General features: G+C 38.5%; 1 protein-coding gene across 2 annotated transcripts in view; it reads right to left on the bottom strand.

The window, feature by feature from the left end:
* Nucleotides 1-3606: 3606 nt before the first annotated feature.
* The window catches only part of CD28 (CD28 molecule), a 28221-nt gene continuing 16164 nt past the window's right edge, over nucleotides 3607-15663 (bottom strand). For both annotated transcript variants that reach the window (XM_077747623.1, XM_077747622.1), the window contains exons 2-4: nucleotides 9933-10289; nucleotides 9560-9684; nucleotides 3607-4172 (exon numbers count right to left, since the gene is read on the bottom strand). In XM_077747623.1, coding sequence (XP_077603749.1) covers nucleotides 4044-4172; nucleotides 9560-9684; nucleotides 9933-10289 — 611 coding nt within the window. In that variant the 3' untranslated portion in view covers nucleotides 3607-4043. The remainder of the gene's footprint in view (nucleotides 4173-9559; nucleotides 9685-9932; nucleotides 10290-15663) is intronic.

Raw genomic sequence — 15663 nt, 5'->3', positions numbered from 1 at the left:
TATGAGCATGACAGATAAAGAAGCTGAAATTATCTATCCCCGGCATTCTCATCTGTGAGCCCTTTTTGAATCATAGCCAGGCAAGGCATTTATAGAATTTGTCAGGGTCAAAAAAAGAGAAATGCATATTGTACATAGTAAGATGAGATTTTAACTACAAAGGAAACATTTTTAGAACTCTTAGTCTAAAGGCATGTTTAAAACATAGTCGATACTCTATTAATTGTAAATTTGGGGACTTCAATGGAAAATCAACTTACTCTTGACTGTGGCTTATTTAGCATGACTTTTTAAGATGATTCTAACAGTACTGATTTTCCTCACTGAGCAAAAATTTCTATCCATCAGGTTTTCCTTCACCAAGGTTAGCTGTGTATTATATATGTTTTACTTTCTGTTTTCACTGATAAAATAGATTTTTGAACTTATTAATAGGAAAGTAGAAAACAGAGCTGACTCTCTCCTTCTCAGAGTATGATTAGTACATTTAAGCTGACCATTAATTGAAAAGTATATGAAATTCATTCATGTAATCAATAACTATATATTTCATCCAAGGTACTATTCTAGGCACTGGGGATATGGCAATAAACAAAGCAGACAAAGTTCCATCCCTCATGAAACTTAAATTTGAATTTGGGGAAACAAACAATAAATAAATAATTTGTTTTAATCTTACATAGGAGATGGTGAAATGTTATGGTAACAAGGCAAACAAGGAAAGTATATAGGGTTTTCTGGGGTAAGCAGGGGTATTAACTAGGGTAGAAGGTGACATTTGAGCAAAGGCTTGAAGGAAATGAGGAAGCAAGCCAGGTAGATACCTGGAAGAGAACATTCCAGACAAAGGAAACAGTATGTGTAAAAGCCCTGAGATGGAAACGTGCCTGAGATATTTGAGAAGTATATTGGAAAGTATCCATATACGTCTGAGAGAGATTTCCTAAGCCTCCAATGTGCTCACAGATCCCAAGAAGTCACTCAGCCCAGGACTTGAAAAAGTCCTTGCCATTGTCCTTGACTTGGGTCAATAACAGGTCTACAGCAATGATAACCCTAGTTCTGGGTCCATCACTGCCACCATCTCTAACCTCCAGCATGTATTTGAATTTAAAACTTTGGGGTCAGTCCCTAGGTGGTTCTCTGCTCCAGCAGAGCAAAAAGATGGAATGAAGGATCTAACATCCATTTAACCATCAACATCCCCATTAAATTAGCCATGAGAACTAGTGGATCAGTTAGTTAACCTCAGAGACTGACGGGGTCAAGGCTAAAGTTTGACGTCTCTCATCGAGTATTCACATCACACAGAATGCACGCCTGACATCTCAGAGATATAAACCATTGGTGTGATGAGAAATTGTGACAAAAGCCAGGTAGACAAACCAGGACTTTATCTTGCTTGAAATAAAACAAATATCTGAAAGTTTGGATTTAAAACAAAAAAAAGCTAAACTGGAGATTTACTTAAAAAGATTTACCCCATACCATGTTTAAATAGCAAGTTTTCTCCAGATTCATGGCCTAAAGTGAAGCATACCTGCTTTGAAAGACAAATACTAAAGCATAAATTTAAAAACAGGTACACGATAGTTCAGTAATTTTGCCACTGAATACACAGAACATAATGTACACTTGGTCTCTTTTAAATTGGCATGCTTAGCCCAAAATAAGTGAGTTCACAATAAAAATTATAGAAATACTATTAACTATGAGACTCTTACAATAATAGCAGCAAATGACATTGTTTTCTTCATAATTACCATATGTGAAACTGTAAAAGCATTGCTCCAACCACTGCTCTTAAACCATTTCTTGGCTCATACTAATAGTGAAAACGGACTTCCCTGTTAACATTTCTACTTTGGCTCTGTTCAGAGTAAGTAAAAGAAATCTAAAGTGTGATTCATCTTTAGTAGACCTATTTTTTCCCATCAGAAAATAAAACCATTTTTTACCAAAGATCAAATCTTTCCATTTTTTAAATTTATTTTTTGACATTGCCCTTAATAAAAATTCTCTAGTTCTATCATTTCCAAATCCAATCCACTAACTTGGATTAAAGAACTCTGTGTGCCAAGAAGCTGGCGATGCAGCACATATGCCACTATAAATTCAGGAGTTTTTGTCACCCAAGTACTAACAAGTTTGACCTTCTTTGGATTAATTGTATTCATGGAATGGAAGCCCATATCAAAGTCAACTGAAGTACAATATTTTCTGTCTGGAACCATAGAATTCCTACCCTTCCCTACATCACAAAAAAAAAATTAAAGGAAACTTTTTTCTATACATAAAAGTGGCAGGCAGAATGCTGTACATTTCATTACAAGCTAAAATATTCCAAAACAGGAAGATGGCAGAAGTTGAAATTCTCAAATTTTATAGCACCTTGTCCCTGGGTAGTGGGTTTAAATTTATGTTACAATATTCTCTCCCTTCTCAGGGCATTTTCCAGTTTAATCTTTATACATAATTTATATGGCAATAATAATTAATAGCTAACATTATTTGTCAGGTATGGTACTAAGCATTGGGGACAAGCATGAAAAAAGGACAAACTTGGGCCATGCCCTGATGGAGATTATAGTATAGGGACAGACATTTATGATCATTATCTCCTTTTTATAGTTGAAAAGCCAGAGTCTTAGAAAGTCAGTGACTTGCCTGAGGCCAACTAGTAATGGGACTTGAAATAGATCTATTTCATCTGCTTCTACAACCTAGGCTCCTCTAACATCTGAATAAATCGAAGCACTGAACAAATTGTAAAGGCAGCAGTAAAAGCTCTTCTTCAAGGTCCCCATGCATATCCCATTTGGCCCAAACTGGAGCAGAAAAGTATCTGTGGTCATTACAAGGTCAGGCTTTACAGGGTCAGGCTTTGCAGAGTATCTTGAGAACTTTGATGTGGTCTCAAAAGACATACTCCAAAATATTTTTCCACATCATTGGACCTCCAGGGTAAACACACAGCTGAACCCACAGTGTTAAGGAGCTCTGAGCCCTAAAGCACTTAAAGTCGCTGTAAATGAGCCCTTGCCACATCTCCTTCTGCCTGCTGTCTTCTAGAAATCTTCCACCAGATGCCAGCCACCCCCTGAGCACATTGGCGAGAGTCCCATCATTCTCTTCTATTCTCCTCCTTCAGAAGAAGCTTCTTGGGACTCATCCTCCATAAATCCTAATAAGCACTAACACCCCTTTTTCACAATGTCATCACTGCTCTGAATGTGCTTTCAGGGTCCCACTTCAGATTTCCACACAGATAACAAAGAGACCAACCCAGCAAACCTGAAATATATGGAACAGAGAAGTCCCCTCTATGATTTGGCTAGAATGATCTGCTAAATAAATAACCCTTCATAGTATTCAAATAATTATGACATCAAGTAGCTTCATTTCCTGACACATTCTTCTGTGGTTTGGGAGGACTACTTTATTCTTTACAAATCATATTGTCAATACTACATTGAATTCCCATCACAGGGAGTAAGAAGAGCAAGACCGTTTGCTTCAAATTGCTTTGAAGGGATTCCACTGGTCCAAATGACCAAATATGACCAGAATTTTCCAAAAAAANCCCCCTCCCCAAACCTCCCTTTAACCAAAAAGAATGGTTTTGTAACCTTTCTTCTCCATCTAAAAAGTCCTTCCATATCACACTCCACTTGACCACAGTGTTCAGATGAGTGACATGAAAAGGGAGTGAAATGCAAAACAGATTTCAAGGCTAACAGAATCCACTGGCTTTTTGTTTTCTACGTAACCTCTTAATCAAGTCAATAAATACATGGTAAGTTGAAATCTGGGTCATGACACTACAAGATAGAGCCTGCCACAATAATATTCTTCATTTCAGAGTCTCAAAATAATGTTATTTGGTCTAGTCATTCAAGAAAAATTGGCATCGTTGGCCTAATAGGAGCCCCTAATAGGAGCTGATGGCCGGCTGAAGACGAGGCAGTTTTTTCCTATCCAGAGCAGTTGTGTTGAGCAGGCGAAGAGCTGCCAGCCGGCTTGCATCTGGATAGGCGTCCATGTCAGGAACGGTAAGCTGCAAAGTGGCGGGCTGGAGCGTAGGGTTGGTAGTGCTTTCGGGTGGGCCCCGGCCTCCGGGGGGTCATGTTCATGTAGTCACTCTGAAGGATCCTATTCCTCTTACTCTTCATCTGCAGAAAAGAGAAGCATCACTGTGAAGGGGGCCAGGGAAGAGAGAGTGATGTAATGGGAGGAGTTCTAAGACTTGGAGATAACTATTCCAACATAGACTGTCAAACGAAGCTGAATACATCTGATTTCACCTGACTTCGTTGAGCACCTTGGACCTGGATAGTGACTAATCAAACCTAATTACTTTGGACTCTTCTAAATTAGCTTGCAAAATCTGAATCAAACAGAGTATTTTAGATAAATGTACCCATGTTACTCTCAATACAGTCATTTGATTTGAATTCCAAAAGCATTTCTAATTAACATATTATTGACATGTAAATACTCCTTAAGGCCCTTCCTCCTGTGAAAAGGTTAAACATCTCCACTGCAATCTTCTTACATTTAGTCATTTGCTTAACAAGCTGTTTTTCCATAATTAATCCAAGAGGACTTTCACCCCCTCTAGAGTCTGAAATAATTATAAATTCATAGCAGTGGAGTACAAATTAGTGGAGAGTTATAGTTCTAGACAACTAGTTATATTCCTGTTCTCTTATGCCCTGTTCTCTTATGTCTTTACATTTCTGTAAAGACAATACTGTCCTTCAGCTCTGTTCCTCAGACTTAGCTCCTTCTGAGTGAATTTCTACCAGGGGTAAGGGAAGAAAGTAGGGGCAATCCTAAACCCAGAGCAAGAGTATACTTGTCATAAATCTTAGCAAAGTTTTGACTGGGGGTTAGGAGCATCTTTTCTGAACCACAGTGATGGTAAAATTTACATATTTGATAAGAGTCCCATAAAAATTCTAGAAATAGAAAGCTACCCAGATTTCTGAATTCAGAATTCTCTATTATGAAAAAAAAAATGTCTATTCCTTGGCACCTAGGCCTGATGCATAAGTAGATATGTTGCATGTGAATGGAATGAACACTTGAATAAATAAGTAAGCAAGTGATTTCTGCCCTGGCCTTATTTCCATGCACTCCTCCCTGAGCCATTCATACTTTCCTTGTCAAATGGGCATGACCAAGTGTTAAAGAAAGGCTGGAAAAATACTGACCCCATATTACCAAATACAGCTAACATGTTTTCAGTTCTCATCATCTGAATTCTCAGCCACATTCTACACTAATGATTATTCGCTCCTTTTTGAAACACTCTTCCATTTTGCCTTCTGTGAGATGGTACCATCCTGGTTTTCCTCCTACCTATCTGGCCTCCCTTGCAAGTTCGTCCTTCTCTAAGTAGCCACTCAATGTTAGAGTTCCTCATAGACTTTTCTACTCACTCCTTCCCCTCTGTCTCTAAGCAATCTCATCCCCATTCTCAGCTTCAGCTACCACCTATTCACCCAAATTTATATCTCTGAACTAGATTTCAAAGGCACTTAAAACTCCACATGTCCAAAAGGAAACTCAAGAGCCTCCCCCAAAGTCCGGTCCTCTCTCAGTGTTTCTGATTTCAGCGAGTGACACTACCATATATACAGTTGCCCAAACCAGACCACCTAAGCCTCATTCTTGACACCACCAGCTCCCTTGTCCCCGGTTCCAGGAGACATTTGTCAATGTCTCAAGATACTTTAGATTGTCACACTGGGAAGAATGCTATGGCATCTAGTGGGTAGAGGCCAGAAATGCTGCTAAATACCCTCTGATGCACAGGGCAGCTCCCGACAACAAAGAATTATCCAGCCCCAAATTTCAATAATGCCAAGACTGATAAATCCTGATCATGACAAGGAATGGAATGAAAATGAAGCAATGGGTACAAAATATGTGACCAAATTTAGAATGAATATTATTGGATTGCTTGACCCTTCCTTTTTGCTCATACCCAAAGATAACTGATGATTTGAGCCTGGGAGCCTGGAAGGATGCTGCTCCATCCCTAGATATAATATAAGACAGTAGAAGAAGTAGATTTGTACGAGAAGGTTACAAATTCAGCTTTGGCCTTTGGGGATTTGAATGATGGATGGATTTTCCAGATGAAACTAAGAAGAGGATAGCATTGAACAGACATAATTGGGAGATTCATTCAAGAGACGTAGCCATGGAAACCAAGTGGGTGAGGAAAGTTGCTCTTCAAACATTTTGCTCTACATCCTTTCTATAAATGAAAGACTAGAGTTCTCTTGGCACAGGGTTATGGCACATCAGGAGTAAGGGCAAATAAACATCTGCCCCCAAATAAATGTGGAAGGCTGCTAATGATACCCTGGCAAGAATTTTAGTACTTACTACTGCTCTGAGGACTTCCCTTGCCAGACTCCCAAATGTCAGTCTTTGCCTCCAGACACAACTATAGCTGGTAGAGAGGCCCCTATAATGAAGATGTCTTGAGTCTGAGGCTCTCCAGGTTGCACAAAGACTATAAAAGTTCTGCTCAATCAGCTCCCATGCTTACACTCATGCTGTTATCAGGTAGTAAATTTAGCCCACTTAGCCATAAATATAAAAGTGGTATGGAAATGACACACGCATTGCTGGGAACACCATGTAGAACCCACAGTGTCCAGCTGCCTCTAGGATATGCCTATAGTGTGGAGAGTATTTGCCTTATGTGTCTATGTGACTGGGTCATCTTTTCTGCCCCTTCACCCATTTCACTCTGTCTGCTAAAGATGTGTGATTTCACAACTTATCTTCCCTTGCCCTTCCTCCACTCCCACCCTTACCTCCTTATTTCCTGAAAGCAACAGCAAGACAGAAGACAATTCACTTAAAGACACAGTCTTCAAGAACACGCTGAATTTAAAGGCAGATACTACCTATCCACACACTATCTTACATTCCTTACATTGTGATTGATAGTGGAGAAGACCATGTTTTTAAAAAGGTCTCCTTTAGACTAAGAAAAATAATAGGTTTACCACTCAGCTGAGTGAATGGAGGGTTGAGTGACAGTAACAGGTGCTGTTCTGCAGCAGCCTGGCAGAGTGTAGCTCTTTATTTATTTAAATGTCAGCAACAGGTCAAGAACAGAGATAGAATGTGCAGCTGCTCCCAGAAACCCACTCATCCTACAACTGCCTACGGTAGCACATCACAAGCACTCAGGAAGTTCCAGAAAACAGCAGCTACACCAAGGTACAATGTAGATCAGCCAAAAATAGGAACCCAGAATAGGACCCAGGAAAAGGCTAAACTCTAGGGATCCCTAATAGCCTGGCTGTCTAGCTTAGCAAGGTGGTAGTTGCTTAGATTGTAACAGCAGCAAGAAAGATGAACCAGGGGTAAAAACACTGTGTTATTCTACAAATATATATGCTTCACACCCTTTTAGTCAGAGAGTACAGATACCTATGTTGAGATGCAAATAAAGAGTTCTTATTGGACATCCTAATTGACAAGAGACCACAGAAGATAATATTATGCCAAACATTGGCTCTTCCTAATTCACAGCGAGCCTAAGAAATAGAATAAAACCAAAATAAGTTTTACCAAGACTAAGCAAGTAGTGCTACCAAAGGAAAGCCCATGATGTTTCCAGTTTGAAAGTAAACTCTTTAAGTTCACTGAAAAAGAGAAGCAGGTTTTGTTCCTCTGGGCAATTCCAGTCACTGAGGCTGAAATTAGTGTCTGATTATATTAACTGATATTCTAAGCATATTTACAATGTTTTAAATGATGAGCAGCACCCTTCTGGCCACTGAAAAAGTAATTCTCAAAACTACTTCCTGTGAAGCCAGTAAATTACATTGACCCAGGTGAGCATATTACAGGGGAACACCTGTCTTGGAGATGTACCCAAAAAGCCACTGCACCTATATTTTAGATTAAGAAGTTGAAATTCCCAAGGGACAAAAATAAGGACTAAGATTCTACATTATAAACCATTGGCAAACACCACAGAGGTTCAAAGTGGGAAAGTACCTTATATGAAGACACCAAGATCCAGAAAGATGAGGGACTCAACTGACATCAGAGGAAGACTTTAGAATATTTCTCTACATAAAAGCTCTCAGGGTTGGGCAACTTGGAGAAGGCAAGACAGGTAAACATCAAGCTGAGATCTAGTATAAAGGATTTCCAGGAAAAAGCAGCTACTTTGTTTCCTACCCTGCAGAAGGTATAGATTAGGCAATGGGCAGCTTAACAAATGTCCACGTTCCCATAGAATCTTCAAAAATGCATGTGGGGAATGGGAATGATGGAGAGGCAAACTTTGGTAATAGGCCAACAGAGTTTAAAAGGATCTCAGGCTGTATTTATCTCTGGCATGACTGTGAGCCCAGGGCTGCCCTCCTCACTTCCACCCACCACCACCACACCCAGCACTATAACAATGCTAGTGATAGTAGTATCACTACTATAGAAATGCTAGAGTAAATAGGATGGTTTCACCTGTCATAGTTTCCATTGACCCCTGTGTGGATTAGTTAAATGTATGGAGTATGCCTTAAAGATTTTATGGGGGTTATCAATTCATCAAATTGACAAGCACCCATTAAGCATTAAATATGCTTAATACCAGATGCATGGTGAATATCAAGAGAAATAGTCCTTTGTCCTTGAGGAGTAACATTTCTTATTGAAAAAATGACTCACACATGCATCTAACTTATAGAAAAAAACTCAAAGATGACATGGTATCACAGCAGGAGATACTCTGTCCCACACTGTGTACATGAGAACAGGGGGTTTCTGAGGAAGGGGAAAGACACCTGGTAAGGAAGTCCCAACTTAACAGTAGACATGGTCATCAAGATGTTTTCAAAACTCCGGCTTTGAAAAAGGTAAAGAAAATATGCCAAGTTTGTTCATGAACATTTGCACAGTTGGTAAACCCTAATTCAGTGCTGAGAGCTCAGAAAAGTCTAACTCCCATTATAGTTTCATAATGACAGCAACCATACTTGGCCTCACAATATTCAACTGCTTCAGAGGAGATAAAAATATGACTCAGATAAACAGACCTAGTTTCTTTGCTAGGTTTGAATGCATAATTTCAGTAGCCAAATTTCTCACAATTTTTGACCCTGAACCAAAATTGTTCATTGGTTTCATTGCTTAGATTCCCAAGTTGTTTAAACTTATATATGTGTGTATATATTAAAGCTATTTTACATGTCATAATGATATTGCAAAATGGGGAGAAGAAAAGTACCTGGCCCTAAGACCTCCAACCCCCGCCCTGCAATACAACCATTTAGCTTTTTATTCTGCCTGGCCACCTAATTAGGGCCTTCTGAAAACTAGAATCCACATTAGATTTTCATCTCTGATACAGTTGAACAGGCTAAAAGAGAACCTACTCAAACCTAGCAGGGAAATAATAGCAGTAATAATAACAATCACATGTAAAACAGAAAATAAACCACACAGGCACAGTTCTTGAACATGTTCAGATTACACATGTAGTGGAAAAGTTACACAAAAGCAGTGTTGCTTCTCTTACCCAGCAAGCACCAAGAGCCACTGTTACTAGCAAGCTATAGAAACCTAGGACTCCACCAACCACCAGCAGTGCCCAAAATGGCTTAGAAGATTCAGGAGACAGCTGAGCTGGACAAAGATGTTTCTCTGAAAAATAGAATTGAGTGGGTTAAATGACATGGGAATGGCACCTGAGTACATTTCCTTCCTTCTGAACATTATGGAAGAATGGGAGATGGACCAAAATATGCAAAATATCGTTAGCTTAGAATGTGCAGTCTTCCTCTTTGGAATTTATCCAACCCACCCCCCACCCCCTGATCATGACCTAGTTTTCAAGACTGCTGTTGAAACCCATTACTGCAGAGTGGTGGACTGGTAGAGTTGCATGTTACCTTTCACATGGATAATGGTCCCATTGCTCTTCTCATTGTCTATGTAAGGAGGTGGATACATGACCTCAATTTTGCAGAAGTAAATATCCGTTTGGTTAACAAACAAATTCCGGAGGTAGAATGTCACTGTTTCATTGCCCAATTTCCCATCACAGTCGAATCCTGTACTTGAGTAGAACTGAGGTTGATGGGAGTAATTTCCATTCACAACACACACTTCCACAGCACTATCTACTCCTTTATAAAGAGATGCCCGGAACTCCTTTGAGAAGAGGTTGTGAGTATACTTGCAGCTAAGGTTGACCTCATTGTTGTACACCACAAGCCTGGGCAACTGCTTCACCAAAATCTTGTTTTCTGAAGGAGAAAAAATCATTTGCTTAGAACAAGGGAATGAGGACTTTCTTTTTCCCTAAAATCAAGATATATTATTAACAAAATAAACAGGTCTCCAGACAAGGCTTTCTCTTGGCAGATAAAGACACAAGTGGAAGACAATACACTGAGTTTAAAAGTTTACATTTTTATATTATTTCCATCCTTCTTAGAATGGGACAACGGAGCATGTTTTCACTTGGAGGGCAGAATGTGGCCTTCTGTTGGCATTGAGCACCACAGCGATGCATTTGGAATTTTTGAATCTTTACTAAGATTCCAAAGATGTTAATCATGTTTGAGTGGGATACTTAGAAATGGCTTTTAACACCTGACATAGATACATAAATAGACTTGTTTCTAAGTTGTGATGTAGGCTTTTGTGAAGTAATTAAAATGTTTTTTAACCATTTGACTTTATTGGCCATTCCGAGTAGGATGAAGAGTAAGAGAAAACATAACCCAAAGAGTTTAATTTACCTTCCATAGCAAATTCTGAGAGAAGCCTTCTCAAGGCTTCTCAATACTTCACATATTTGTTCCCTTAAATCACAGAAGATAGAAGAGGTATACAAGATTTCCCCCTTTATGCCATTTTTCTACCTTTATGCTATTCCAGTAAATGATCAAAGGATCTAGAGGCCATCTAGTTCAATCTTTTCACTTTTAAAGCAAAGAATCTGAAGCTAAGTGTTACAACCTACATGTAGAAAAGAGCATATCTATTCCATCTTTTTTCCCACTATATCCCCATTGCCTGGCACACAACAATATATTTCTTTTCCTTTTTTAATGACTGTTTGAGACCTAAAAATTGTAGATGATTTGTCTAAATCACTAAACAGATGACTAAAAAACCTGTGTAAACTACAATCACCTGAGAAATAAACCACTTAAGCATTAAGAATCAACTTTGCAAATTTCTCTAAATTCTCCATTACTCTAAAACAATGAATTTTTCTAAAGCAATGAATTACTTGTTTCTCTGGTTCAAAATGTAATACAAACCAAAAAAAATTTTTTTGCCATTATTTTGGGGTATGCTAATAATTGTCTACCTATTTCCATTTTCTTTAAAAAAAAAAAACAAAAAACAAAAAAGGTTGGGGCAGTTGAGTGGATCAGTCGGTTCAGCGTCTGACTTTGGCTCAGGACATGACCTCATGGTCCATGAGTTCAAGGTCTATGTCAGGTTCTGTGCTGATATCCCAGAGCCTGAAGCGTGCTTTGGATTCTGTGTCTCCCTCTCTCTCTGCCCCTCTCCCATTCATGCTTTGTCTCTCTGTCTCTGTCTCTGTCTCTCTCTGTCTCTGTCTCTGTCTCTCTCTCAAAAATAAACACTTTAAAAAAATTTAAAGGTTATTTGAAGCAACATCCCACACATCCATACTTAAGAGGCAAATAGAATAAAAATCTACCAAAATAAAACCTACAATTTAGCCTGGATTTGAATTCAAGTGCTCAGGTGTTTTGTTTTTGCTTTGGGAAAAAGGAAGATGCATAGAACTCATTCACTAATAACTTTCCATCACCTACATAGTTCTCAACACTGGTTGTACACCAAGAACTTTAAAAAAAAAATACCTATGTTCAGGTCCAACTTCCAGAAATTCTGATTGAATTAGTCTATGCTGGACAGGAAAGGGGATTTGTATCATCTCTTTTCATTTTTTAAAACAACTTCTTGAGATACAATTCATGTACCATAAATCCACTCCTTTTTATTTTTTAAAGTTCACCCTCATAAAGTACACAATTCAGTGGTTGTGTTTCATTTTGTTTTCTTTGTTTACAGTTGACACACAATGTTACATAAGTTTCAGTTGTACAACATAGTGATTTCAACAAGTTTATAGGTTATGCTATGCTCACTGCAAGTGTAGCTGTATCTGTCACCACCCAACCATATTATATCATTGGCTGTATTCCCTGTGCTGTACCATTTATTCCCATGACTTACTCATTCCACAGGTGGAAGCCTATCTCCCACTCCCTTTCACCCATTTTGCCCACCCCCCCTTTCCCTCTGGTAGTGGGTTTTTTTTTTATTATATTTACAAATTGTGAATGGATTGCCACTATCTGATTCCAGAATATTGTATTTTTCTTACCCCAAAAAAGAAATCTCATGTTCATTAGTAACCACTCCCCATTTCTCCTCCCTTTAGCCTTTGGCAACCACTAAACTTTTCTGTCTCTGTGGACGTGCTTATTGTGAGCATTTCTTATAAATAGGATCATACCATACATGGCTTTTTTGGCCTTTTTTGTCTGGCTTCTTTCATAAGTATAATGTTTTCAAGATTCATCTATGCTGTAAAATGTATCAGAACTTTATGTCTTTTCATGGACAAATAATATCCTGTTGAATGGACATACCACATTTTGTTTTTTTATTCATCATTTGCTTTCACTTCTTTGTTATTATGAACAATGCCGCTATGAATGTCTGTGTGCACATTTTTGTGTTGACATGTTTTCAGTTCTCTTGGGTGTATACCAGGAGTGGAAATGCTAGGTCACCTGGTTTAACTCTGTTTAACTTTTTGAGGAACTGACAAACTATTTTCCAAAGCAACTGCAGTATTTTACATCTCTACCAGCAGTGTATGAGGGTTCTGATTTCTCCACATTCTTGCCCATATTTGTTATTGTTCATCTTTTTTTATTATAGTTATAGCCATATTCTAGTGGATATGAAATAGTATCTTATTGTGGTTTGATATGCATTCCTTAAATGACTAATGATGATGAGCATTTTTATGTGCTTATTTACATTTGCATGTCCTATTTACAGATATGTTTATTCAGATCACTTGCCTACTTAACTAGGTTGCCTTTTTATTGTTGAATCTTCAGAGTTCTTTACACATTTTTGATGCAAGTTCCTTATCAAATATATGATTTGCAAATATTTTTCCCATTCTGTGGCGTCATCTTTAGTATTGTCATAAAAATTTCCCCCTTTGATTCTAATATTTAGTTAGGGTTGAAAATCACTATCATGTAACAGGTTTCTCAAGCCGACAGCATATTAGAATCACCTAAAATTTTAAAAGCCCTTGATTCCCAGGCAGTTCAATCAGAATCTCAGTGCAAAGGACCCAGACATCAGTATTTTTAGTATCTCAGGAGATTCTAATTTGCAGTCTAGTTATAGAATCTTAGAGTTGAAAATTCCTTCTTATCCTCAATTCATAGGCCTCCACAGGCTTTTCCAACCTCATTTCCTCAAACCCAAGCCTCCCAATTAGCCAGACTATTTAAGTCAACATCTCAGCAACATACCGTATGAGCATTACTCTCTTCATACTTTGTTAACTAATTTCATGGCCTAGAATATCTCCCTTCTCAGGTCTCAGAACGATTACTATCTGTATCATTTGGTCAAGTTCTGCATTTTGAGCACCTCTTGTTTCATACACTTCAAGCTTTTGCTTTGTGCGTATTTCCTCTAGACGTCTAGTTTCCGTGTCTTCTTTGAGCAAGGACAAACTTTTATGCTTCTTTGTATCTTCAGAGTTCTTTACAATAGGATCTTCAGAGTTCTTTAATAATAGGATCTCATTAAATAGTAAGTGAAAGATGGTAATCCGACTGTATCATTGTTATCAGCAGCTAGGTCTGATTACAATCTCATTAAATCCTTATTCAAAATTTGTGTCTCAACAACAACTTTAGCTTCATTTAGTATTCATTCAAACACTCCCTAAAAGCACTGAAAAGCACATGTAAGGAATCAGAAAGTTCAACCTGCCATGATAGAGTAATGCAACGTGTTTTTTGTTTCTGTTTTATTTTGCTCAATTTTATTCTTTGTTTACCTAGAATCATTGAGCCATTTCTGATGAGAAGAACCAAACCCAGCAAGAAATGCCAGCATCTCCCCTTATTTTCAAGGAGTACAGGATAGGTATTGGTATTTCTGCTTACTGAGCCCTCCAGGGATTGTTTCTCCTACTAATTATTTGGATTCTGTTTGAAGAGATAGTCAAACTCTTCCTGCTTTGCCTTCAAGAGCTGATATAAAGAAAAGATGACAACAGGACTTCTTTGCCAAGGTAATGAAAGGGAGCATAAGCAGGTAAGGCAAGAAAATCTGTAGAGAAACTCTGAAAATTTACCCACTTTGGCTTCCTTCTCTCAGCACCCACAGTGAGGTAGAGAGAGGAAGGGAGAGGGGAGGAGCAAGAGAAGCTCTAGCATCTATACTCCAGTAGTTTGCTTAATATGTCTTATAGAACTCAGAATACGACACCTTCCCAAGATGCACACAGAAGAGAAAAATTTATTTCCCAAAGATGAACAGGGCTCAGTTTCTATCCTTGGACAAATTATAGTCTAGTGGGAAAGAAAGAATCATAAACAAATGGCTACTTTTAAAATAGTGGCACAGTGATCTGCACAGTGTTTCTGGGCATAACTGGAGAACCAGCTCGGGATTTCTGAAAGTGATTGCTGACCTGAGTGTTGATGTATGCATACATTTATTCAACAAGTTTATTCAGTAAAATCCTAGCTAAGATGAGCCTTTTGTGTCAGGGGGTGGGGTGGAGTAGGAGAGTGTGTGGTGGGGCATGGGGCATGAGGTAGTGGACTGCAGGGAATATAAGACAAAGAGAGAAAAAGAAGAGTCTAGGCAGAGGAGATAAGGAGATGAGAAAGTGTATGACAGATGTAGGGAATTATAGCTGCCTCAATTTTGCTGGACCATGACTTGTAAGAGACAAGATTGGCAAAACAAGCAGGGTTCATAGGTTGGGCTGTCTCTTGCAGTTGATGAAGACCTACTGAAGCATTTTAAGCAGAAAGGTGATTTCATTATATAAAAAGATGGAAGGTAAATTTGAAGAGCACAGGTAAGAAAACATGGAGACCAGTTAGGATACAATCATAGTAGTCTAGGCAAGAGGTAATAAGGGCCTGAACTACAATTACAAAGAAGTGGATGAACTCAAGAAATATTTACAGGTTACAATTGGCAGAACTCAGCATTGGCTTAGACGTGGTGAGTGAGGGAGAAGGAGGAGTTAAAAATGATTGTCCTCGGGCCATACAGACCAACCAGTAAGTAATACTGTTTTTCCTTTGTGTGTATTTCTTCTTCACTCATTATGCTCAGAAACTGAGGTAAAGTTTAGACATCTGGTCTATGAAAAGACATTCTTTCAGCCTAAGAGATCACTGCAAAGAAAATGTGAGTTACCTCCAAGGTTTCGGGGAACAGTTGACTGCCTAGAACTCTGTTCAGTGTTTTTCTATTTTCACAAGGGACAAGTGGTAGTCTTTCTCTCCTGAAGCTGATTTTCCTTCACAAAGCATAATATAGTGATAGTGTTTTCCTTCTGTTTATCAT

The sequence above is a fragment of the Crocuta crocuta genome, unplaced genomic scaffold (assembly GCF_008692635.1).
Source record: "Crocuta crocuta isolate KB4526 unplaced genomic scaffold, BGI_CrCroc_1.0 scaffold159, whole genome shotgun sequence".
Taxonomy (NCBI): Eukaryota; Metazoa; Chordata; class Mammalia; order Carnivora; family Hyaenidae; genus Crocuta; species Crocuta crocuta.
Note: the sequence above shows the minus strand (reverse complement) of the source record. Positions and strands in the feature narration are given on the sequence as shown.